This window comes from Portunus trituberculatus, chromosome 46 (genome assembly GCF_017591435.1).
Source record: "Portunus trituberculatus isolate SZX2019 chromosome 46, ASM1759143v1, whole genome shotgun sequence".
Classification (NCBI taxonomy): Eukaryota; Metazoa; Arthropoda; class Malacostraca; order Decapoda; family Portunidae; genus Portunus; species Portunus trituberculatus.
This window is the reverse complement of record NC_059300.1, coordinates 31,014,708-31,040,965: the sequence shown is the minus strand read 5'-3', so window position 1 is coordinate 31,040,965 and position 26,258 is coordinate 31,014,708. Positions and strand designations below refer to the sequence as shown.

The 26,258-nt window shown below is 39.1% G+C and overlaps 1 protein-coding gene across 9 annotated transcripts in view; it reads right to left on the bottom strand.

The window, feature by feature from the left end:
- Positions 1–25,547, bottom strand: part of LOC123520179 (histone deacetylase 6-like) — a 34,162-nt gene extending 8,615 nt beyond the window's left edge. Inside the window, exons 1-22 of one of the 9 annotated variants that reach the window (XM_045282199.1) lie at positions 25,408–25,547; positions 23,367–23,470; positions 23,072–23,226; positions 21,217–21,347; positions 20,480–20,663; positions 18,704–18,801; positions 17,893–18,066; positions 17,542–17,734; positions 16,002–16,061; positions 15,318–15,377; positions 14,802–14,891; positions 14,200–14,309; positions 13,635–13,885; positions 9,268–9,349; positions 8,738–8,825; positions 5,015–5,197; positions 4,544–4,701; positions 3,887–4,082; positions 3,363–3,386; positions 2,478–2,607; positions 1,840–2,099; positions 96–1,572 (exon numbers count right to left, since the gene is read on the bottom strand). In XM_045282199.1, coding sequence (XP_045138134.1) covers positions 96–1,572; positions 1,840–2,099; positions 2,478–2,607; positions 3,363–3,386; positions 3,887–4,082; positions 4,544–4,701; positions 5,015–5,197; positions 8,738–8,825; positions 9,268–9,349; positions 13,635–13,885; positions 14,200–14,309; positions 14,802–14,891; positions 15,318–15,377; positions 16,002–16,061; positions 17,542–17,734; positions 17,893–18,066; positions 18,704–18,801; positions 20,480–20,663; positions 21,217–21,347; positions 23,072–23,226; positions 23,367–23,469 — 4,207 coding nt within the window. In that variant the 5' untranslated portion in view covers position 23,470; positions 25,408–25,547. The other 8 variants (XM_045282200.1, XM_045282201.1, XM_045282196.1 and 5 more) reach the window with 8 other exon arrangements.
- Between the last annotated feature and the right edge of the window lie 711 nt (positions 25,548–26,258).

Sequence of the window (26,258 nt, the reverse complement as noted above, 5' to 3'; positions counted from 1 at the left end):
CTTCATTTAACATGCTTTAAAATGTTCAAAACAAGAGTTCAGATTTTCACATTTTTTAGTGCCAAACAATACTAATGAAAGTAAGTGACTAGTACCTTTGGGTTTCAGCAAAGCATCTTCCTGCGGCTTGATGGTCTGCTGCTGAAGATGACTCGGTAGTAATGATTCTTGCTTTCCAGTGGAGGATGTCACAAGTGACGCCAGGGCATGGTATCTCAGGCTCTTCCAATTGCCTTGCTGGGCCTTCATCACCTCTAGTATAGTCTGGCACACCTCTGGCCTAAGGCTTTCAGATTGTGACATTTTTGGATGGTATGGCCTGCCTAAGAGGGTGCTGAGAGCACCTACTATACCCTCATTAACAACTATACTGCGCTGTTGGTCTATTTCCACAGCCATCACCAATCGATCACTTGTCACAGGCAAAAACAGTCCAGCCATGTTTGGTAGGAATGCAGGGTAGATGTTCCACTCACATGCTGCTGTCATTACCACCATCTGTGGCCCAAACTCATAAATCACAGGCAGAAGCAACTGATGAACTAATGTTAGGTAATCATGGCTACTTTCTGCTATATTGCAGTTTATATCTACACTTAGAACATTACTATATCTTCCTTTATTTCTAGAAGTGGATCCTGAGGCATACTGGCACTGACGCACAGAAAGTACCAGAACTCGTGGTTCATGTGAGAACAAATGATCTAGTATTTCTGGCTCAACACAGTTGCCAAAGTCCACAACCACCATCCGAGCTTTGCTATGGATACTCAGCACTGAGTGCACTGCCAAGGCCACACCACTGTGCAGGCCATCCATAGCCTCCGTTAAGGCCATGCCATTCTGAAATTTACCATCTAGAATTTCCTGCAGAAGCTTTGCCACACTTCCAGCAATCTGCAATGAAGCATCCCCTGTGCGCTCCCCACGGAGTCCATTCACTACATTGGCGGAGCAGAGATGTTGTAGTATCTTCTCTGGAAAGACTTCTGCCTTCATAGCTGGTTGGGATGACAGAACATTGCATGCCTGCCACAGATCAAGTGCCTGACATTGGTTAACTATAGTCTCTGCAAGACTACCTCCTTTGTCCCTCTCAACACAAACAACACCTGTGGGGCCTTTCACTAAGCTCTGGCTGGCTATTGCTGCTTGCATGGCTGCAGCAACCTTGCCATGTTTTTTAGGGGTACTTCTCTGTCTATCAACAGATCGGTTTGATGCTTGCCTGGGTTTATGGGGTGTCCTGTTAGGTGTCTTCTTTGGCTGCTGGGTACGAGGCCTTGCCCCTACTGAGGAAGCTGTCTCCTTACTGTCTGACAAACACTCCTGGACATCATTGGTCTTTACTTCACACTCCATAAAGATTGGCTTGGCAGGAGAGGAGGGAGCTGAGACATAGGGGGAGGTAGTGGTAGTGGTGGAGGGAGATGAATCACGAGATTTAACAGGGGAAGGAATCGAGATTGGGGAGGGAGAAAGAGAGGCCTCTGATCCTGACACACCAGAGTCCACTCCTTGAGGGCCACCACCACATCCCTGCTGCAACACATCTTGCAATGGAAGCTCAACCTGCAAAACAATTTCCTATATGATGATTTCTGAAAACAAAATCTAACAATGATTTTAAACAAGTTTCATTAAAGCTGTACCATTAAAACAACTGAAACAATTGTATTAGTGACATGAGATATGTACTAAAATTTTGTATACTATATAAGCAAATGGGACTTTGTTTCTTATTCTCTACTAATGAATTCCTTAAGATTGTGAGTGTTATGCATGATGGAAGAGAAGAGAAAAGGTACTAGTTGTCTCTCAATGCAGCAATTAACACACCTGAAAGCAGAGCGCTGACCAATATTTGCTGTGGACGCTGATGACCTCATTTATGGTATGAACAGCACTCTTATTGGGCACCAGCTGAGCTTCCAGAGGGGGCATTGGATCACCAAGAAGAGCCTTGGCACACAGTGTCATACAGTAGCTGATAGTGGTAAGGTTGTAGCCTCCCTCAAGTGCCAACACAACTCGACCCTCCGCTAACCCAGCCAACAAGGATGTCATATGACCGTAGCATTCAGGACTTGTGCGGCAACCTATAGAAAATCATGTAGTGTACTGTTACCAAGAATGTGAGAAGAGAAGATTTAATGACTTCTGACAGTAAATAAATGTTACATTGTAAGGAAATAAAGCAGCAGGGAATGGTTTCATACAACAAATCCTTGTCATTCACGATGGATATTTTCCAGAGCAGTATCATGAATAGTGACTTTCCACATGATACAATGACATAAAGAGAACTGTTACTAATCTTTATCTAGAATTGCCATGCATTTCCAAACTTAATTATCCTCTGGATGAATGATACATATCATGATAAGATTATAATAAAAAGATAAAAACCATAATTCTATTTCTAAATGCAAACCCAGCCCTGAAAGTCTATACAGGTAAAAATAATTTCTGCAAACCTCCAAGAGGATCTCCACGAGCTGCATCAAAACCTGCAGCAACCAGAACCAACTGAGGATTAAACTGGTAGGCTACAGGCATTATCACCTGAGTGAAGGCAGCCATATATTCTGCATCACCCATGCCACTCTGTAAGATATAAAGAGTGCAATTAAATACCAGTTTTCATGTCAGCCAATACATAAATGATGTGGTTTAATTCACAAATTCATTTATTCAACTGTTCTCTATTGACCTATAAAAATATGATTGGCAATCTCACGTGGGTGGTGCAGACATACCACCACACTCGTACACAGATCACTCACATTTTTAACATCATCACTCCAAGGTGAAAAGGCATAATATCATGAACCACAGGAATACATCCCTATTCTGTGGTAGGGGCTAATAATACAGAAACTGTATTACTTGCATGCTGTAAAAAGTGAAGAAGAAAGGAAGAAGGAACAGGAAGGCTATAGTAATTCTCCTCCATTTAAAGTTGAAACTACCATAGCCTTCTTGTTCCTTCTTCCCCTGTGTGTCCCATCTGTCTTCCTGATGGCAAACTAGAGCAAAGTTGTAAAAGTAAGACAAAGACCAAGGACTTGAGAGAGAGAGAGAGAGAGAGAGAGAGAGAGAGAGAGAGAGAGAGAGAGAGAGAGAGAGAGAGAGAGAGAGAGAGAGAGAGAGAGAGAGAGCTATTAACTCATTATACATATGAATGGAATGGAAATGAGGATAGCAAAAATAAGTAAATAACTGTCAAGTAAGATGGAAAACATAATAAACAAATAACCAAATAAATAAAAATCTAAGGGACTATACATATCTACCACACAGACCAATCAAAATCTACATAATGCAACTAATATAATTATTAGACAAAAAATGCTACTCACCATCATCCTTTCCCCTCTATGTACCTAGTTAAAAATAGATAAATAAATAAATACAAAATAACAAAGAACCCACTTTGTTTTTTGTTGCACTTTATATCAGGAAACATTTACATCCACAGACACACACACACACACACACACACACACACACACACACACACACACACTAACTAACTAACTAACCAACTAAACTTGAACACATAGAAATAACATGGAGAAACAAAGAGAAAGCTAAGCCAGAATGGAGGACATAAGGATGATAATGAGGATATAAGATAAAGGGAAAACAGCTGAGTATTAAGTTTGTTTGGTTGGTTGGTTTGTATGTTCCATTTGGTTTATACATTTTTTTTTCTATTTACAAATGATATCTTTGTTTTTGTCTCTATATAGATTACAATGGATGAGTGGAATATGACAGGATAAGAGCATGCAAGGATAAGAATAAATACATATTTCCAAACATACTGTATCATACTTAACTGCCATATTGATAATGATTAAGTGTGTGTATGTGGTCTCACCTTGTTCCAGGGGATATTGATGGTGAAGCCCTCGCCGGGACCTCTTCCCACCCGATCAAAGTTGGCATCCTCAGAGGAAGGAAAGAAAAGGCCATGGTCATAGCGATGAAGGGACACATACAGCACTCGTGGTTCTTCTTCAAAAGCATGTTGGATGCCATTGCCATGGTGCACATCCCAGTCAACTATCAGTACCCTGTGGGTGAAAGCACACAGGGACTGCCATGTGTAGGCCTGGCAGTCTCTTGCACCTTCTCTCATTTTCTTGTGTTTTTATGCAAGTGGTGGAAAAAACAATTACTTCTGAACAGTAACTATAATAACCACCAGTAGAAGCAGCAACACCATTACTAATAGTCATGGCAGTAGCAGTAGCAGTTACAGCAGTAATACTTGTCAAGATTTCTAAAACATGCAATTCACATATTATACAGTAATAAAGAATAGTCTACTTAATACACAATTACACAGGTTGAGTCAGTATAGCACAGATTAGGGCAACACAGGTTGTAATGTACTGCCACCCTGAGCCATGGCCAGCTGAGTACTAAAAGTTGTCAAAGCTGTCCCCACTTTTTCTGTCTTCTTCCCACTTTTCCCCCTACCAGCAGCCCATGCTGGATAGCAAAACTAGACAATTTTATGTGGATCACTTACCTCTGGCATCCCAGGTTGTGAATGGCATGCCTGGCAGCTACTGCTACATTGTTATAGAAGCAAAAGCCATGTGGCTGGTCTGGCTCGGCATGGTGGCCGGGTGGTCGTATTAGCCCAACACCTGCCCTTGCCCTGCCTTGCCACACTTCCTCCACTACCTGAAACTCACAAATCTTAGTGAGTTTATCCTCCTCTAATCTTTCTGCTTCTTTCTACCTTTTATCTCTCTTAGTTTTCCTCTTCATTCCCCTCTCATTCATTACCCTTCTTTTCTTTACCTATTCCTCTTATCAACAACATCCCAAACATGAGAAAGAAAGAAAAAAGGAAAAAAAATAACATAATTTTCTAAATGGGTCAATAATAACCAGTCTCCCTCCATCCTCTCTTTTCATGACAGAAGAAGACAAGTTATGGGAAGAACACATGAAGTGACAACTTCTGCATATGTACTTTAACCAATTCTTATACCTGCAGCAGACAGCCAGCAGAAAGCAGAGCACAGTCATTGGTCTTTGGATGAAGGTAAACAGACTTGTAGCTCTCTTGCAGGATCTGGAGCTCTTCTTCATCCATGGACTCCAGTTTATACATGAACTCCACATGTTCTTTAGTGTGCACCAGCTCCACTTCTTCATGCTGGGCCCGCCGTGACTATCACAAAGATGAAAGTGTTAGTATTGCAAGAATTATACACACATTGAAACAAAAAACAAACTGAAACAAATAAAAAAGAAACATTTGTATTGAGTAGAATACTTAAAGAAATAGATCTGCACTAAAAATATAGTATAGACTGGAGTCTCTAACATTGGAGTAGGCAGTAGTCACCTGCCGCCCGGTGGAATACTCCAGGAGAGGTACTTACGGGGATGTAGGCAGTGCTGCAGACTGAGTGATTCCCCGTGTCCTCTCTTCCCGGTTCCCTTTGTGGTCTCATTTATACAATTGAGCAGCTGCAGCCTGCCCTCTAAAGACAACTTCTACTACTTCCTACACTACACTACAACACCTTACACTTTTACACTCTCTTCAAATCAAAATTTAATAATGGCTTCACCACGCCCTGCCTCGGAGTCCCCCTCTGGGGAGGGGACCATAAATGTCCCCAGGTCGGACTGCCCTCTGCTGTCGACCTTGGGTGTCTTGACACTTCATCTAATACTTTCACTATCAATTTCTGCAACATTCGTGGCCTTCGTTCTAATTTTCAATCTGTGGAACACCACCTCTCCTCTACTAAACCTCATCTTCTCTTCCTAACTGAAACACAGTTGTCTGTGACTACTGACAGCAGCCCCTTTTCTGTTCCCTCCTACTTGCTCTATCCTCATTTTCAATCCAAAGCTGGATGTTGCGCATACGTGCGTAACGACACCACTTGCTCTCGTGCCCACAATCTTGAATCTTCAGAATTTTCTACCATCTGGCTAAGACTTCAATGTCACTCTCTAACTAAATTCATCTGTGCTGTATACCTCTCACCTAATTCCTCTGACTATGTAAAATTCTTTGACTATTTGACTTCCAAGGTGGAGCACATCTTATCTCACTTTCCTTTTGCTGAGATCTCCATTTTAGGGATTTCAATGTTCACCACCAGCTTTGGCTTTCATCTTCTTTCACTGACCAACCTGGTGAACAAACCTTCAACTTTGCTATCCTTCATGACCTAGAGCAGCTAGTGAAGTTCCCTACCCGTATTCCTGACCGCCTTGGAGACACGCCCAACATTCTTGATCTTTTCCTAACCTCCAACCCTTCTGCTTACTCTGTTAAACTTTCCTCTCCGTTGGGCTCCTCCGACCACAATCTAATTTCCGTTACCAGTTCTATCACTCCAGTGCAGCCTCAGGACCCGCCTAAGCGGAGGTGCTTCTGGCATTTTAACTCTGCTAAGTGGGAGGAACTAAGGCAGTACTATTCTGATTTCCTTGGGATGATTATTGTTTTCATGTCAGAGATCCTTCTCTTTGTGCCGAGCGCATAACAGAGGTGATTATCTCTGGCATGGAGCTATACATTCCTCATACTTTCTCTAACCCTAAAGCTAAAAAGCCTTGGTTTAACTCTGCTTGTTCTCGTGCTGTCAATGATAGAGAGGCGGCTCACAAACGGTTCCGTAGCCATCCAACTGCTGAAACTCATGCCCTATATATTTCTGCCCGTAATCATGCCAAATCTATTCTCCAACTTACTAAAACTCTTTCATCAATAGAAAATGTCAAAGTCTTTCCAATTCTAACTCCTCTCGAGATTTCTGGCATCTAGCCAATAATATCTCTAACAACTTTACTTCTTCGTCTTTCCCTCCTTTACTTCATCCAGATGGCTCTACAGCTGTCTCTTCTTTTCTAAAGCTGAACTCTTCGCTCAAACCTTTGCTACCAACTCAACTTTGGATGATTCTGGGCATATTCCTCCTACTCCTCCACCCTCTGACTACTTCATCCCTAAAATTAAAATTCTTTATAAAGACGTTTTCCTGGCCCTCTCTGGCCTTGATTCTCGGAAGGCTTACGGTCCGGATGGAGTCCCTCCTGTTGTTCTCAAAACTGTGCTTCCGAACTCGCTCACTGCCTGGTCAAACTCTTTCATCTGTGTCTCTACTTCTATTTATCCTTCTTGCTGGAAGTTTGCTCACATTCAACCTGTCCCTAAAAAGGTGACCACTCCAATCCTTCTAACTACCGCCCTATAGCTTTGATTTCCTGCCTTTCTAAAGCCTTTGAGTCTATCCTTAATAGGAAGATAATGAGGCATCTATCAGCTCACAACCTTCTCTCTGATTGCCAGTATGGTTTCCGTAAAGGCAGATCTACTGGTGATCTTCTTACTTTCCTAACTGAATCTTGGTCATCCTCTTTAGGGACTTCGGTGAAACCTTTGCTGTCGGCCTTGACATATCGAAAGCCTTCGATAGAGTCTGGCACAAATCTTTAATTTCTAAACTACCCTCCTACGGATTCTATCCTTCTCTCTGTACCTTCATCTCCAGTTTCCTTTCCGATCGTTCTATTGCTGCTGTAGTAGACGGTCACTGTTCTTCCCTAAAACTATCAACAGTGGTGTTCCACAGGGTTCTGTCCTATCACCCACTCTCTTTCTATTATTCATCAATGATCTCCTAAATCTGACTCAATGCCCTATCCACTCCTATGCTGATGATACCACCCTGCATTATTCAACAGCGTTCAACAGACGCCCAACCCAACAACAATTAAATGACTCAAGGCGAGATGCTATAGGACGCCTAACTTCTGATCTTTCACTTGTTTCTGATTGGGGCAGAGAAAACCTGGTTTTGTTCAATGCCTCAAAACTCAATTTCTACAACTATCTACTCGACATAACCTTCCAGACAACTATCCTCTCTTCTTCAATAACACTCAACTTCCCTCTCCTCTACATTAAACACACTCGGTCTATCCTTCACTAAAAATCTAAACTGGAAATTTCACATCTCTACTCTTGCTAAATCAGCTTCCAAGAAGTTAGGTGTCCTATGGCGTCTTCGTCCATTTTTCTCTCCTCCCAGCTGCTTGCTCTGTACAAGGGCCTTATCCGCCCGTGTATGGAGTATGGCTCTCATGTCTGGGGATCCACACACAGCTTTACTAAACAAGGTGGAATCTAAAGCTTTTCGTCTTATCAACTCTTCTCCTCTAACTGACTGTCTTGATTCTTTAAGTCACCGCCGCAATGTTGCATCTTTATCTGTCTTCTACCGCTGTTTTCATGCTGTCTGCTCTTCTGAACTTGCTAACTGCATGCCTTCCCCCCTCCTGCGGCCTCGCTGCACAAGACTCTCTACTTCTTCTCATCCCTATTCTGTCCATCTTCCTAATGCAAGAGTTAACCAGTATCTTCACTCCTTCATTCCCTACACTGGTAAACTCTGGAACTCTCTACCTGTGTCTGTATTTCCACCTGCCTATGACTTAAACTCTTTCAAAAGAGGAGTGTCAAGACACCTCGTACGTTAACTGGACCCTCCTTTTAGATTTTTTTTGTTTTTTCTCTTTCTACACAGGGCCTGGCAACCAGCGGGATTTTTTTTTCCAACACTTTGTTTGCCCTTGGCCAGTGCCCTTGTAATGTAAAAAAAAAAAAAAAAAAAAAAAAAAAATTACCCAAAAAGATAGACCTTAATGAACAGTGACACCATCAACATCTCAGATTCCCTCCTCCTACCTGCAGGACACGGCATCGCTCCACCACTCCCACTCGACTCAGCATTTCCCACACTCGACGGATGCGTTCTGGCCGTTCTGGATGTTCTCTATTGGGAAGAGTGTATTTACTGGCTCTATTTACAGTACAGATATTCCTTAATATAAAACTGTGCTATGTTCTTGGTTATCCATTCCTTAATATACAACTGTGCTATGTTCTTGGTTATCCAATCATAAAGTGATCAATCACATAGCAAATTTAAGATTGAGAAAAAAAATTAAGTAAAAAAAAAAAAAAAAAAAAAAAAAAAAAAAAAAACGAACACTTTCCAAGACCTTTAAATATGTGCCCCATAAAAAACAATAAAAAGCATGAAATACCATATGCAAATCCAGTTGAGAGAGAGAGAGAGAGAGAGAGAGAGAGAGAGAGAGAGAGAGAGAGAGAGAGAGAGAGAGAGAGAGAGAGAGAGAGAGAGAGAGAGAGAGAGAGAGGACCATTGTCACTAGTGTTTGGATTGGATACAAACAGGTAAGGCCCATACTTACCCTTCAGTAAGGCTATGATGGAGCTCCATCCCCTCATCATACACTAAGCACAGTCTTGGCTCAAACCTCACCCTCACACCTTCTGTAAGCATGGTAAACATCAATATTGAGATTACAGCACCATACAATTTTCTGAATTACTCAACTTGCATCCTACTGCTGCACAAAACATAGTAATGAGTGTCAATGTGGTTAGACACACTCACACACCGAGACTGAAAATTAAAGACAAATATAAGGAAGAATGGTGTAATAGAAAATGTAAAGAAGCAAGAGATAGAAGGGATAGAACGTGGAAGATATGGAGAAAAGACAAACGTCCAAGGAAGTGGCAAGACTACATCAGAGCAAGGAATAACTATGTTAAAATACGAAGAGAAGAAAAGAAAAACTATGAGAAAAACATAATTGAAAAATGTAAGGATCAGCCAAAGATTTTTTATAGATAATAAACGGAAAGTTAAAAAAACAAACACAAGATAGAGAAACTAGTTTATGAAAATAATGAATACAGCGATGAATTGGAAATGGCTGAAATAATGAACAGACACTTTCAAGAAGTTTTTACAAGAGAAAAAGGACATTAATTATGAAGAACTAGGAAATAAATCTGCGATGAGAGACATCATTATTTCGGAGCAGGAAATAATGATACAACTAAGAAATTTAGATGTAAGAAAATCACACTGTCCGGATGGAATTGCAAATTGGATATTGAAAGACTGTAAAGAGCTGGCAAATAAGGTATACAATATAATAAAATGTTCTACTGAAAAGGGAAAAGTACCAGAAGACTGGAAAAAAGCCAATATTGTGCCAATATATGAAGGAGGAAATAAATAGAACCCAACAAATTACAGGCCAGTATCCCTAACAAGTACAATAGCTAAAATACTTGAATGTGTGATCAAAGAAAGATGGACCAAACATTTGGAAGAAAAAAATATAATTAATGAAAGACAATTTGGCTTTACAAAAGGAAGATCATGCAAAAAACAAACCTTATATGCTTTTACTCTTGAGTCATAGACATAACACAGGAAAGAGATGGATGGGTTGACAGTGTATTTTTAGATTTGAAAAAAACATTTGATAAAGTTCCACACGGAAAATTAATAAGAAAACTGGAAGATATAGGGGGGAATAAAAGGAAAATTGCTGGAATGGATGAAGGATTTCCTAACTGGAAGAACTATGAGAGTGACAATTAGAGATAAGGAGTCCACCTGGAAGAAAGTTGTAAGTGTGGTTCAGCAAGATTCTGTGTTGGCCCCAATTATGTTTGCAATATACATAAATGACATGGATGAAGAAGTAGAAAGCTATATGAGTTTCTTTGCAGATGATGCAAAACTTTTGAAGAAAGTTGGACTGCACGATGATGGTAAAACTCTACAGTAGGACTTAGATTGATTATGGGAATGGAGTAAAAGATGGGAGATGGAATTCACCATTAAGAAATGTAGCATAATGGAATTTGGAGAGAGCAAAAATAGGATAAGAAGACAATATAAACTTGGAGAAGAGAAGATTAAGAAGATGGAAAGTGAAAAGGACCTGGGAGTTCTCATAACAAAAGAAATGTCCCCCAATAAACATATAAATTAAATTGTTGGTAAAACCGACAACTTACTGAGAAATATTAGAATTGCATTATCATATATTGATGAAGATATGGTGAAAAAGTAATTGGTATCCTTGATCAGACCACGACTGGAATATGCAGCAGTACTGTGGTCATCTAACACGAGGAAGAATATCAGGAAAATTGAAAAGGATACAAAGAGTGGCCACCAAACTGGCCTCAACCTTGTCGGCTCTTATGTATGAAAAGAGACTGGAGAGACTAGAATTACCAACACTGGAGCAGAGAAGAGAAAGAGGTGACCTGTTGACCATCTACAGAATAATGAATAATATGGAGTTTCCTGATAGGATCGACCTACTGAAGAGTGACAGAAGGGACACAAGAGGACATGGACTAAAACTCAGAAAAGACTACAGGCAACCCCCGCTTAACGAAGGTTCACACAACGAAATTGCGCTACAACAAAGGTTTCATTTTACTACCATCTGCTCGTTTACCAAACACCAAACTCGCTTTAACGAAGTTTTATCCAGATAATTTTTTCGAAGTTTGAAAGCCCCGCCATATCACGCAAGCCGACAGGCTTTTGAATACACCAGGAGCTGCTGATAATAAGGCCTGCCTCAGGAGAAATCCTGGGACACCTGTGGAATCAAGATCAAGATCAAGCCTCTCGTGGACAACACGCGCACCACTCACTCCCCTGTTCAAAACATTAACAGCATCAGCAACGGCTCGTCTTCCCTCGCTCAACTTACCACCAAAACGCCCTGCAATGTTGCCTAGCATTCCTAAGAAGACCAGGAAGTCTCTTACTCTCAAAATGAAGCTGGATATTATTCACAGACACGAGAGAGGTGAGAAAACTATAGCAATGCTCGCCACCATCTTGTCTCCATTTACTGTCTCTACTATTTTCAAGTCAGCAGACTCTATTAAGAAGGCTGATGAGGCCGTATCTTCCTTGCAAGCTAAAAGAACCACCTGAACTCATGACTCTACAATGGATAAAATGGAAAGCCTTGTGGAAATGTGCTACATAAATTTTGTATGTGATACAATGATGCGTCCCTTGTTTACATTCCACAGGTTGCCGGTTAGTGTCTTTCCCGTTTCACTCTCCCTCCCTTCATAAATTTAAGATCATCAACATTATAAAGTTACGTACATACATACATTAGTGTACATTATAATGACTTAAATTAAACTGCCTAAATGTTTAACTTCATAATTTTTACTTTCATTAAACCTTCCACTGTACTATGATGCACTCTTGCTTTGTTTACTCTCAATGGAAGTTCAAGTCAGGGGTTAAACTTGTTATAATTGGTTCGCTTAACGAAGTTTCGCTTAACAAAGTGTTTTTTAGGAACGTAACCCCTTCGTTAAGCTGGGGTTGCCAGTATAGAAGAGACTTCGAGAAAAACAGCTTCCACCATAGAGTGATAGATATATGGAACGGACTGGATAGAGAGGTGGTGTGTGCAAAGTCTATACATGACTTTTAAGAGAAAATTAGACACTGTAAAATACAGAGACGGGAAAACACGAGCATAGGCTCCCTTCCCGTAAAATACAACTAGGTAAATACTACTAGGTAAATACACACACACACACACACACACACACACACACACACACACCCGGTAGCTTAGTGGTTAGAGTGCTGGCTTCACAATCCAGAGGACCGGAGTTCGATTCCCCGGCCGGTGGAGATATTTGGGTGTGTCTCCTTTCACGTGTAGCCCCTGTTCACCTAGCAGTGAGTAGGTACGGGATGTAAATCGAGGAGTTGTGACCTTGTTGTCCCGGTGTGTGGTATGTGCCTGGTCTCAGGCCTATCCGAAGATTGGAAATAATGAGCTCTGAGCTCGTTCCATAGGGTAACGTCTGGCTGTCTCGTCAGAGACTGCAGCAGATCAAACAGTGAAACACACACACACACACACACACACACACACACACACACACACACACACACACAGACACACACATACACACACCTGCTAGTGTGGTGGTTAGGACATCTGACACAACTGGGAGGGGTCGGGTTCGAATCCCGAATCAGGTCAGAAGTTTGGATGGACTTCTTTACACCTAGCAGGTATAAGGTACCTGGTGAAAGTCAGAAATATGACCCACTGCTAGGTAGAAGAAACAAATTTTCAATAGAAAATACACACAAGCTGGCCAGACCATACCAGGCCTTGTCTACTAAGCTGGTCTGGCACCATCTGATAGCCACTGTATCAATACTTAAGATCGGCTGGGTGTATACTAAATCAAAGTAGAAGAAAAAGTACAACATATATATGGAGGAAATAAATGGTGGGTGAAAAGGTGCACAAGCAATGATAATGTTTGAGCTCAAAGTGAAAGTGCTAAAAACACACAGTAAATATCCAACAGTAAATATCCAGATTACAAAAAATACTTTCAGAAGAATTTCCTGCATATTCAAACTGAATCTTTTTTACTAAGGCTCTTAACCACTACATTCTCTTCTTTAAAAAAAAAAAAAAATTAAACTGTTCCAGCTAATATACACATTGGGTCAAATTTTCCTCCTTTGAGTTGAGTGGAGTATGGCGGGTACATTGCTTTTCTAGATTTGAAGGAGAGAGAGAGAGAGAGAGAGAGAGAGAGAGAGAGAGAGAGAGAGAGAGAGAGAGAGAGAGAGAGAGAGAGAGAGAAAAGCTTTCATTTACTCATTGACGTTAATTAATGTCATATCTAAAATCCTGCCAGGTGAATATAACAAGCCAATATAAACACGGACCTTTTTGTCGTAGGCACTGAAATTTGTCATTAATTCTCTGCAGAGCTTCAGGTGTCCGAGGCTCAACATTGTCCCTGGTAGGAAACCTGAGAGGTCGGCAACTTGTCAGTCCCATAAAGGATAGGCTTGGTGTGAAGGTTTTGGGATCAGAGTCTCCCCTAACCTCCTCCAGACTGAAGGATCCCTGATACTGGAAACACTTCCAGTATGGCCGCTGAACATACACCAAACTCAGCAATGTCTCCTGCAAGCTGTACACCAACACAACACACGGCTGAGACACTTTTAATGGCAGACAGTTGCATGCATGAAGAAGAAACAAAGGGCTTTAGATAAGTCATTAAAGGAGATTAGAAAATAGACAAAAACACATATACTTGCTGAATTCAGACACACCAGAGCATTATTCTCAGTAATTCAAACTATGATTAAAAATGTCAGAACTCTTATGGAGGTGCATACAGTAAATCCTAAACCAATGTGTCCAGCACCAGGCTGAACTGGAACGCTTCAAGCCTGAGATGTGTCACCTGAAGTAATTAGTCAATACAAAGGTTTGTGTTACCTTTTTGAAGGCTGTATGATGGGATCCATGAGAGATGGACATGGGTGACCCAGCAGAGCACTGAGGGTCATTGCTGCACTCTCAGCCAAAGATGGTAGGTAGTACCCTCCCTGGGGGCAAATTATTGCATTTTTCTAGCATAGCATGATGATTAATTTTCAAGGTGTGTCTATGTTTACTTACTACGGAATTCACAGACAATATTACATATTGTTTTAATTTAACTCAGTAACATATTCCAGGAAAAATAGTTTCAGACCTGTTAATTTTGTTAATATCTGAGTCATGGAAGGACTATGGTTAACACAGTGTTTAGCGTGATGAGCCATACACCTCACTAGCTAGCTTAAATCATCTCTGGCAGATTGCCAGGTTATAAGATCACAATTTTCCATCATAAGTTTATACCTATATTTTATGCTTAGTGAACAAAAGTTAATGCATGAAAGTGTACAAAGGATATTAAAGTATGAACACTCAAATTGTTTTTTTCTGGATGAAGATTCAAACCTGAGCTCCAAGTCACATGACAAGAAAATTATATATCAAAACAACAGGAGACTGTCATTTACAGTTCTATATAATTTCTAAGTAATCCTCACCTCCAAGACAACAGCCACCTTGCCTTGGGCCAAAGTCATCAGGTGGGAGGTGAGGTGTGCATACAGCCCAGGGGACACCTCCATCTCTCCCTGCAAACAGAATCAGTAATCCAATTGTAAAATGGATGTTAGAAAGTATAAATGAATAAAATATATAAATAAATAAATATAAAATAAATGTTATGAATGACTTTTAATAAAATCCTGCAATGATATAAGTTGTTAAAGAACAAACTACTAAGACATTCTGAAGGGAGAGAGCAAACCATACAAACCATACTAGTCAAAACTAAATCATCACACATCTTGACACAGGAGGACATACATAATGTTCCTCATGCAACAACTAGCCTTTTCTTACATGCACGATAAGAAAGAAATTCAACCTACTGAGCAGAGTAAAAGCTTAATGAAAAGAACTCAATTAGTACGAAAGAACAATAATATACATGAACGAAAGAAGAACTACATATCACTACTGAGAAAAGAGTAAAATTATAAATACACATTACTTGCCTTGGAATCCCCAACAGCTGAGTCAAACCCACCAGACACTATAACTAGCTCTGGGCCAAACTATGAGAAAAGCAAAATGAAAAGCATATATAGTACCAGTCAGTGAAAAAAAAAAAAAATAAATGAATAAAAATAAATAAATAAATAAAGTAAGAAAGTGAGGTCCACCATCCTTCCAAATGCTGAGATTGATGCGCGTCTAATGCACAAGTGTACTGGTGAGGAGTGACAGTTCACTGACACATGATGCCAGACAACTTCCATGGTGACATTTGACTTCATAACTCTCATACCATTTCATATCTGTCCATATATAGGATTAAATTTACTCTTCATTTAATCTTCATTTCAAGAGCAATTATAAAAATGTTCCCAGCAACATGCCATACATATAATATGCATTTCATCAAATTTGTCAGTTTCTTATTTTGTGGAAAAGTACAAGATACAATTAAATTATCAGAGTAAATTTTAAGCTAGCTTGCACTAACTTTCCTTTCATAGTATCAATGATGAGCCTTTATTATCTATTTCATATTTATTAGAACATAGGTATTTATATGAAAAAAGTCTTTCATAAAAGAAGTCAAATGTACCACAAAAGTTCCAATATTCCATTAGCATTATCATTAACAGCAGATGGACCAAAGTGACCACACAGCATGCCACATCATCGGCTCTGACCTCATGGCATCCAATGGCAGCATCAAACCCAGCTGATACTATAACCAACTCTGGACTGAACTGGAAAAAAAGTAACAAAGTTAATAAAAGCCTTCCTTCAATCTAATTTCAATAAAAGAAAAGGTGTGATGTATTGTCTGGCTATTCTCCTTAACCTGGTATATCCAGAAATGGATACATAACATTATTAGGCATTTTCCATGTGTAGCTTAAATATAAACAAAAGAACAAATTGAATTACTGGAGTGATAAGAAAATTGTAAGTTTTGTGGCAGTCACAGAGTAAAAAGAGTGAAAGATTGCTAACCATTACAATAATAACAGTAATCACCTCAGTAAACCAGTGGTGTCTGTGAAAAGAGGAAAATGGACGACGGTAAACAATGTAAACGTATTCAACACTTAACATGTTGAGTAAAGATGAAAGAATTAAATGTGGACTGAATAAATCATCAAGCACAGTTGACTTACAGTGTCTTGGAGGAAGAAGAGTAAAAAGTAGAAAAAATAAAGTTGATTCCTTCTGAAGGGTCTACCTTACAACATTGTGGTTCCAATTACCTTAATTTAATTCAGCTGATCATATGAATGAGCAATATAGAGAAAATAAGGAGGATGTACCAAGAAGTATGGAAGTGTGTGAAAAAATAAAAAAAAAATAAATAAAAATAAAAATAAATAAATAAAATATAATAATAATCATTCGACGTGGATTCATTAAAATGTATTCAATGGTCAATGGATTTATTTAAAGTAAAAGATCCTTGAGACAAATAAATGGTATGAAAATTAATCATCTGAACTAGTAAACATTTCTGACCACAATATATGGTAGTACCTCCCCAGAACACTGATAACAATATAAACATACAGTACTACTCACAATATTGGCCAGATTGTTAACATTAATAGTTTCAGCAGTACTTGATATTCATTATATCAGTAACAAACTAACAATAAAATATCTTTCACTCAGTATGTTTATATAGTGTTGGATTTCCTCTTTTTTTTCCTAATAACTTCCTGTAGATCATAATACACTCAGTCTGTCCACTATGGGTCAAAAGAGTTAGCCAAATGTATGGGATAAATGTATTGAAACCTCACTGGTAAATGAGTTGAAGTCAAAGGAAGGTGGAAATATAGGAGCAGGTAGGGAGTTCCAGAGTTTACCGGAGAAAGGCGGACCGAATATGGGCGAAAGAAGAAAGTCTTGTGCAGCTGGGATGCAGGAGGACAGGAGACATGAAGGTAACAAAATCAGACGATATCTTTGTTCAGTTGTTGATAATTAAACTTATCAACTTTCACCATAATTCATTAAAATGCCTTATATTAACACCTGACATCAATCCTTGCACTTGAGTGGATGGTGAAAGTAACAACTTAACACTAATCAAAAATTAAACATGTACAAAACAGAATGGTTGGAGATTGAAATATGCCACAATAAGATGAACAAATCCAAATGCTCCTTTTGCCTTATGGACATTGCAAAGAAAATGCATGACAAAAGAAAGGTACATAAAGATAAGTTTACCTCATAGGCAACAGGGAGAAGCACTTGGTGTAGGATAGCCAAGAAGTCTTGGTTGGCCATGCCAATACTGTTGAGTGGCACATTGAAGTTGAAACCTTTACCATTCCCTTGGCCAATGTAATCATAGTTACTTTCCCGAAGATTTGGCCAGAAACTGCCATGTTCATACCGGTGAATGGAGAAGTACAGCACTCTGTTGGAGAGGAACATTGAGAAATGCATTTCATTACTCAGAATTCGTAATTATCATTATCACTATCACCATCCCTTGCTTACACTAATCTTGTCACACAAACCACTGACTACGATCAGGTAACATTAGCTGGTCTATTGTCACCACTACTATATTACCTGGGATCTGAATAAAAGGCCTGCTGCGTCCCCTGGCCATGGTGCACGTCCCAGTCAACAATCAGGATACGAGAGAGGCCGTGGGTGTTTAGTGCTTGGCGGGTCGCCAGAGCCACATTGTTGATGAAGGAATACCCACAGAATTCAGATTCCATAGCATGATGGCCAGGGGGTCTAATAAGAAAAGAACGACCACAATGATTTATTTACTGATGTATCTGTTCAAGGAAAAATAAATTCCATCATTATTTTGAAAGACAGGTTTCATGTTAACATTTACATGCATGAGACAATAAAGAATGCTTGTGATGGACCAAGTACATGCAAGGCTAAGAAAGCACTGGAGCATACAAAATAAATACATGGCTATAAGAATAGCCCCCACCAAAAAAAAATAAATAAATATCATTTAACAACATCCAGTAAGATTTGTAATCTAACAATTAGTATCCAAAACACTTGAATGAGATTTCATAAAATGTAAATACATAAACATAAACAAAACATCAGTAAAAACTACTGAACTGAAAATTTCAGCATGAGACTGGAAGAGACATCATGAGAGATCAGAGAATGTCAATTACATCACATGCTTGACCAAGGTGCTAGCTGATTTAAAACATGCCATTACCGTCATTAAGCATGAACAGATAAGATGCACATAATAATATCACTGGATGCATATTTGTCAGATACGAGTTCCAAGTGTATTGCAACTGTAGAAGAGGAGAATCAAAGAGAACGAGGCTTCCTCCAACATATTTTGATGAAATATTGGGGACGACCTCACCATAACAACCCTGAGACTCACCTTACTATGGCAAAACCATTCTGAAGTCTACCTGAGGCCACAGCATCCACCAGGTCCAGTGTACCACCTGCTGCCAGAAGGGCACTCTCAAATGTCCCCTGACAAACAAAATATACACATCTGTAATAAAGTGCCCAAACAAACAAAGGCAATGCTTACTATGAAAATATCCCTGATGGTATAAAGAAAGCTGTAAAGATTTTAGTAGACAAATATCACTAATCAACTGTCATATGTATATTAAGCTGCATCTCCTTTCTTAAGGGGGCCTTGCCAATTTTACTTTTGTGTAGAACATAAAATGCGATCGATCTATTGTTTCGGCTAGCCTATGGATAAATCCTTTATATAATGAAATATAATTCAAGTTGCACTTGAGAAAATTATACAAATTGCTTTTAGAGCAACAAATATTTATGCAAATTCTATGCACTACTTTTGTTTCCTTTCTCTATTGAGTCATTTTGCTTAAGTGTTTTGTTCTCATTGTTTTTTGAAGGAGAAACTATTGTAGAACAATTTCTAGTGAAGAATTTTTCCCTAAGTACTCTCCATCTTAGTGTAAATTTTACTTACAAGTTCTCTGACAACCCAGTGATTTGAAGAGAGAGAGAGAGAGAGAGAGAGAGAGAGAGAGAGAGAGAGAGAGAGAGAGAGAGAGAGAGAAATGTTTGAAACTAAATATATTTATTTCAGTCACTAGAAAAAATATAAACACATTTCTTCTTTACAAAAAAAACAAAGATCACTCATTCTGGTTAAAAACTAACAAAGTAGTAGGCTTCTGAATGAAAAAAAATTAGATTTTCAGGAGAGGTTTTTAGAGTTTAAAGATCCCATGGCCATCCTTTATACACACGCTGCTTGGTAATCTTGGTCTGAATACTTTCTCCTTCCTCTTCACCACTACCTTGTGTTTACTGTCACACTTCAGGATGCGAGAGGTAGTGATACTGCTGGTGTGAATCCAAGGATGTCACCTACGTAACTAACCTATGTAGTGAAGATTCTCTTAATATTACAGTTTCCCAGAGAGTAGATTTGCTTGTTAGCATTTTTATACTTGTACCAAATGCTTTATTATTGAACGGAGAACAATGTGGCAATCCAAATGGCTATCTTAGGGAAGTCCAGGGACCATAGGTAGGTAGAAAATTTATATTGCTAATGAGCAATACACCCAACCTTTCCCTAGTGAGGTCCACAGACCACTGAGAGCAGACAACAACATTCTGCTGGCTCTGGCCACTTAGTTAGGCTGCTAAACACTACCTGAAAATAGTTACTCATTTCTAACATAAAAAAAACACATAGATTCTAATTCAATGACTGATAAAAAAGCATTGCCTGTTACCATGTCACCAATGATTGCAATATTTTTATCTATTTTCTTAATAAAAGCCAATTTAAAAACTGAATTTTGCCACGAAAGTTTGAGTGAGCGTTGCCAACACCATATTCATATTTTAGAAAGAGAAAAATATTATCCCCTAAATTTTCAGAAGGAATATTAAATCTATGGCGACACCCCCTTAACCACACTCCATGCGCATCTTCCCATCCCCACTCATTCCTTGCTTCCATATTTCTCATATCCCCTCCATCTAAGTTTCCCCCCCCTCCACACCAACTCTCTGATGTCATCCAGATTAAAGTCCAACATAAAAGTAAATTTGCAAATGAAAAAGGGAAAGTCAATCAGATATAACTTTCACTGGGAAATATTCATAAAACTAAAAATAAATGAGGACAAGACAGTTGATGAAAAGAACTCACTGGATGGAAGTAAACAGAGTCAAAGCGTGAAGAGAGGTCTTCCAGCTTTTCCTGATCGGTGATACTGGAAGTGGTTTGAAGGAGGCCAAAATGTGCTGGAGAATGCAAATTTAACACTTCCTCCTCTTTGGCAGCACGACACTCCAGCCGCTCACACTCCTGCAGCAATCCTAGCTCCTGACACCTGAACAAAATAATAACAACAAAATAAGCAAATAAGAAATAAACAGGTTTATGAACTCATTTATTCTTTTCATAAAAGTGTATGAAAAGCTTCCTCATGTGGCAGGTTTTATACCAAGAATGAAGAAGTGGGGAAGAATATGAGTATAAAACATAGACTAAGTACAAACCAGCCAGAATCTTTTACATAGAGAAAAAAACAGGCCAAGAATTAAAACTTTTGAGAAAAAACACAAGTGGTAGCTAGCACCAATTTGCTCAATAGGACAGCAGGAGTGTATGGAGTTTGGCCCTATCACATTCAGAAATATTAATAACAATAGAGGCTGGGCACTCTGTGACTTTTCTGTGAGGATTGTTTAATTCATATTGAGTTGGACATCTGGTGATCTATGTATTTAATGAAGAGATTATAGTTGTACTATCATGTGAAGGACTCAGAACCATACATACAAAAGCTGTCAGATCAACTTTAAATAAGATGGGTTTGGGGTAAGTAATGCTTATAAGAAAGGAAAGAGAGAAGGAAAGACCAAGATGAAAGCAGTACATGCCTGTCAAGTATGCAAAGCAGCCTTTCAGGTTTCTCCATATGTTGTGGGTCCCAGAAGCAGAGATGGTTGGTCATTTGGTGGCAGTATACCACACCTGTCTTGCCCCTCACCACCATCAGGCTCTCCTGTGCCTGCATCACCATCAAGAGAAATTCTGTATTGCAAGTTTGGAATTCCTTCATACATGATTAGTTACTTTATTGTAATCATGTCATAGTTTAGCTTCTTTGTGGTGAATATTTTTTTCCTGAAAAGCCTCAGAATGCCATGGCAGACCTTCACTTTGAGTCAGATCACCAATGTAGGTTTGTAATGTGATCTTCTGAGGGACTTAAGGAAAAATATTCACCAATAACAAGCTAATGATAATAGGGTGACTCATCATGACAACACATCCATTCACTGCACCTTGAAATCACATGTTTGCCCCTCACCAACACAATCAAAGCTTCCCAACTCCTTAACTTGCTGGATTTGACCACCTGTGACTTTTTTCTTTCCAAAGATGAATTTTGAGCTAAAAAGACACCATCTTAACACTGTAAAAGATCTGACACAAATCATAGATGGTGCCAGACACACATGGAGAAAAGGACTTCCAGGGAGTGGAGCAGCATTACTGCAGTTGGTGATGAAACTTAAGCCAAGCACTTTTTTCCTTTAGAAAGTGGATTTTTTTTTTTTCTTTTTTAATCATACCCCATACCTATCTATCTATCCATGATGCTTAATTCCCTTCAGGAGTGTCAGCCTACATCAGAAGAGCCTCTATCTCTCCCTATCCAAACACTCTTCTTCTTTCTTAAGTGTATCTCAGGTGATGGAGAATGAATTATGGATAAAGAAAGTCTTTTAACAATGATGGTCAATTCTGCAGTGAACATCAAATATCTTTATGCTAGATATTGTCTTTGTCATCACTATATCTTCTCCAATGAAAGAATATTTCTTTTCAAGTCAAACCATCAGACTTAAGACATACAACACATTTCCATACCATGTATTGTGTATTTACCTAGTTGTATTGTAAAGGGTTCAAGTGGGGCTCATAGTATCCTGTCTCCATGTCTCCATTTATCTAATTTTTTCTTAAAGTTATGCACATTATGTGCTGTAACAACTTCATTATTCAATGCATTCCACTTCTCCACCCTTCTCTGTGGAAAACTATATTTTCCAATATCCTTCTCACACTGCCCCATCCTGATTTTCTGTACATGACCTCTTGTTCTTCCATCTTCTTCTGTCAACAGTACCAGGTCTTGTGTGTGTGTGTGTGTGTGTGTGTGTGTGTGTGTGTGTGTGTGTGTGTGTGTGTGTTATTCACCTCCTCGGTCGCCTGCTGGTCACCCAGCCAGTCTTCCCCATTACGAAGCGAGTTCAGAGCTCATAGACTGATCTTCGGGTAGGACTCAGACCACATCAACACACAACACACACCAGGAAAGCGAGGCCACAACCCTTCGAGTTACATCCCGTACCTATTTACTGCTAGGTGAACAGGGGCCACACATTAAAAGGCTTGCCCATTTGCCTCGCCGTTTACCGGGACTCGAACCCAGCCCTCTCGATTGTGAGTTGAGCGTGCTAACCACTACACTGTGTGCAATTCACTACAGTCACCTGCTGGTCACCCAGCCAGCCTTCCCCATTACAGAGTGAACTCAGAGCACATAGACCGATCTTCGGGTAGGACTGAGACCACAACATACTCCACACACTGGGAAAGTGAGGCCACAACACAAGTCAATGTTTGTATAAGAATATGTGTGAACAGTGGTTGATGGCTGGGAGCTTTGGTTGGCACTTCAATACAAATAGACTCATGCCATGGATAAGATGGATAGCATCTCACCTTGGCCATAGGATCAAAAATAGGCTCAGCACTGTCATCCTGAGACAGAGTCACCTGTCGCTTGTAAACATTCTTCAGCTCCTCAATGGAGATGCGTGACCGGATGCTAGCCAAGCGCCGATTCTTTCCAATTCCCCCTCCTGACTCTCTAGGAACTGAGAAATAAGAACAGTTTTACATAAATATTCATATTATCTATTACAGTACCAATCAGAGTTTTACTGTACATCTAGATTTATCATTATGAAAATAAACTTAAATATGTAAATAAAATAACTTAATATATCCAGCTCACCTGTTTCCTTTGTCTTGCCATCAGTGTCTGCTACAGCAGCAGCAACACTGCCACCAGGAGGGTTCCTGCCTGAAGTCTTCCTTTCTGGTTTGTCTTCTGCCATCCTGGAAGAGGAGCAACACTCAATATATGACCATTATATAAATTCCAATAACCAAAATTTTTTATACAAGCTTTTTTTCTCCTGACAGCTTTCTGAGGCACACAGCATCTTTTTTTCTTTTTTTATAAAAAAAAAAACTAGCCCCAGTCAGAAAAAAAGACAAAACTTGCAGTAGGGTGAACAACCCAGCAGGCTAGTTAAGTTATATAAGGATAAGTTATGTGTGCTCAAGTTAGTGTCAAGGTATGGCAGTGGAGGGGGAAAAGGAAGCAAAGCTCCAAAAATTTCCCCTGAATGTGTCTTTTTGTTTCATTAAACTTCTCCATTTGCTTTTTTTTATGCTTGGTTTTTATATGGTCATTAGACAGGGTTGTTTTGATTTGAATAAAATAATTCACATCGTCATTTAAATAATTTTAAATCAGAGTAAAAAAATCCTAATTTAAATAAAATTAAATATCATGTATTAGAAAATGTGATCTACTTGTACAGGACAAGCATCAACTCTGCTTATTCGGTCCAGTTCCTGCACTGGTCCTGTAGCAAGTCAAGCAGCAGTGAATCATTGCCTTCTTTTACAAGACAAATATTCAAAAGCATAAAAAAAAAAAGTGTCTTTATATTGATAATAACAACAGATAGAAATATGAAGTTCAATGGGTGTATTTTTCTTTAAAATTAACAAAAAAAAAAAAAAAAAAGATATTGAGTACAATTTCTTATTATTATGAATCTAAATCTGACAACATGCAAAGAGACAAATTGGCAACTTTCATCAGTGTTTAATACACAGGGATGGAGCCTGCTGGCCTACTCACTGCTGCCTGAGTAGTCACTTCCCCCATACTATACCAAGGATTGCTGGCCTGTGGCCTCTTCACAGTTCATATCTAAATTATATTACTTTGTTTTTTTAATAGACTGTTGGTGATTTATTGTCATTTGATACACAATAATGCCAAATGGACTGTTGAAGAAAAAAAGACCTAGTGTGGCTATCATTTGATAAAAGCAAAGGATTTAGAACAAAATGCTGAAAATGCAAATAAGAAATTCAAGGGCAAGTGATAAGAATGAAGAGACATATGGAGACTTCATTGATAAGTTAAGATAATTAATCTTTTTAAAGGGAAAAACTCATCTTGGGTAATGCATAACACTAAACTATTATTTCATTTAACATTGATGGCAATAAAAAAAAAGGATTACAGCAATAAAAAAAAAATTAATATAAAATTATTTAAATAAAAATCTGATTTAAATCAAATCAATATTTTTTTATTTGTATTTTTAAAAAATCATGATTTTTCTTAATCCTATCATTACATATGCACAATGAAACATGTTGCAACTTTTTATTTTATTTTTTTCCTTCATTTTTTTACATATTCGGCTCCTCCATAGCTGTGGCTACTACGAAGCCCTTCATTATCTTGGGTGAAGATCAGTTTTGTTTAGCAACCTCATTGGATTGTAGATCTTTAAGTTGAGGTGGGAGTGATGTTAAAATATAGGTTTCTCATATCTGAAGAAAAAATTTCATAAATGTAGGGGATTTTTTTTCAAATCGAGGGCATTTATGTAGATTTTATAACCAATATTATACCCCTTTTTTTTCTTCATTCCCTCGACCCAAGAAGTCAGTTTCCTAGGCAGGCCCAAGCTTGCTGCGGCTGTGTTTTTGACAGGAGAAAAACACCACAGGGAGAATGTTGAATGAAACTCCAGTACTACTATAATCATTGATGAGTAACTGAGAACCTGAAGAGTCATGGGCCCTCTAGAGTTTACTCCCAATCTAAAGTATACACCAGTCATGGAGGAGATACAGGTAAGCACTATTCATAATACAGGCAATACAGCATACTGGTACACTCACCAGTACTGGCCAACACAATACATAGCCCCTTGTCACCCGGCACACCTTTCAGTACTCACTATCAACAGAGGTCAGTGCGTCATAACGGAGAAATTCACCACAACTTGCCAGGTGTTCATCACAAACACACAAGAACTCACTCCCGCCTCCTCACCTTCTGTCTCTTCCTCCTCTTGTGGCGCATCAGATTCAGACAGAGTTGCCAGATGTCCCAATTCACATGAGGCCACACTTCTGATCGTAAAGGCCGGAAAAGGCCAACCTTAATATACACCATAATATAGTTGATATGGGAAAAATAATTACCTATTCATTAGGCTTAATAAAGACAAAGATCACTAATTAGCTATCTAGAAAAAGCCGATACTTCATGATAGCTTACTATATCTGCAATCATATTTATTATGTATGTATACTCAATGATGTCCCCATGTGGACGAGGCTTGGATGTTGTCTTTCTAGATATATACTTGCATTTCATCAAAATCCTGTCTGTCGCGAGTCGTGACTCCAGCGGCCAGCATTGCCATCTAGTATAGGCTCTGGGGGGGTGTCTGTGTACATTTCTCTTTTACAGCTAAACCATGCATTTTCCTCTTCCATATGATGAGGACTTTCAAAAAAGGTTGGGTAGAACTTTCGCACCTGGTACGTTTTCTCTGCAGAGCTCAGTATGCAATTATACCTCGGCTTAATTTGGCCGAAATGCTGGAATTCAGGTTTGGCTTAATAACCATCGAGGAAATAGTCTTAGAGTAAAAAATCCTTTTTATTTATCATGTTGAGATATAGCAGACACTTTTATAACATGTTTCAATGGCACTGACATGATTTTTCGACCAAAATGATGCATTTTTGGCGATTTTCTGATGAAAATTCACTTTCAGTTTGAAAGTCACGAAAGGTTTGC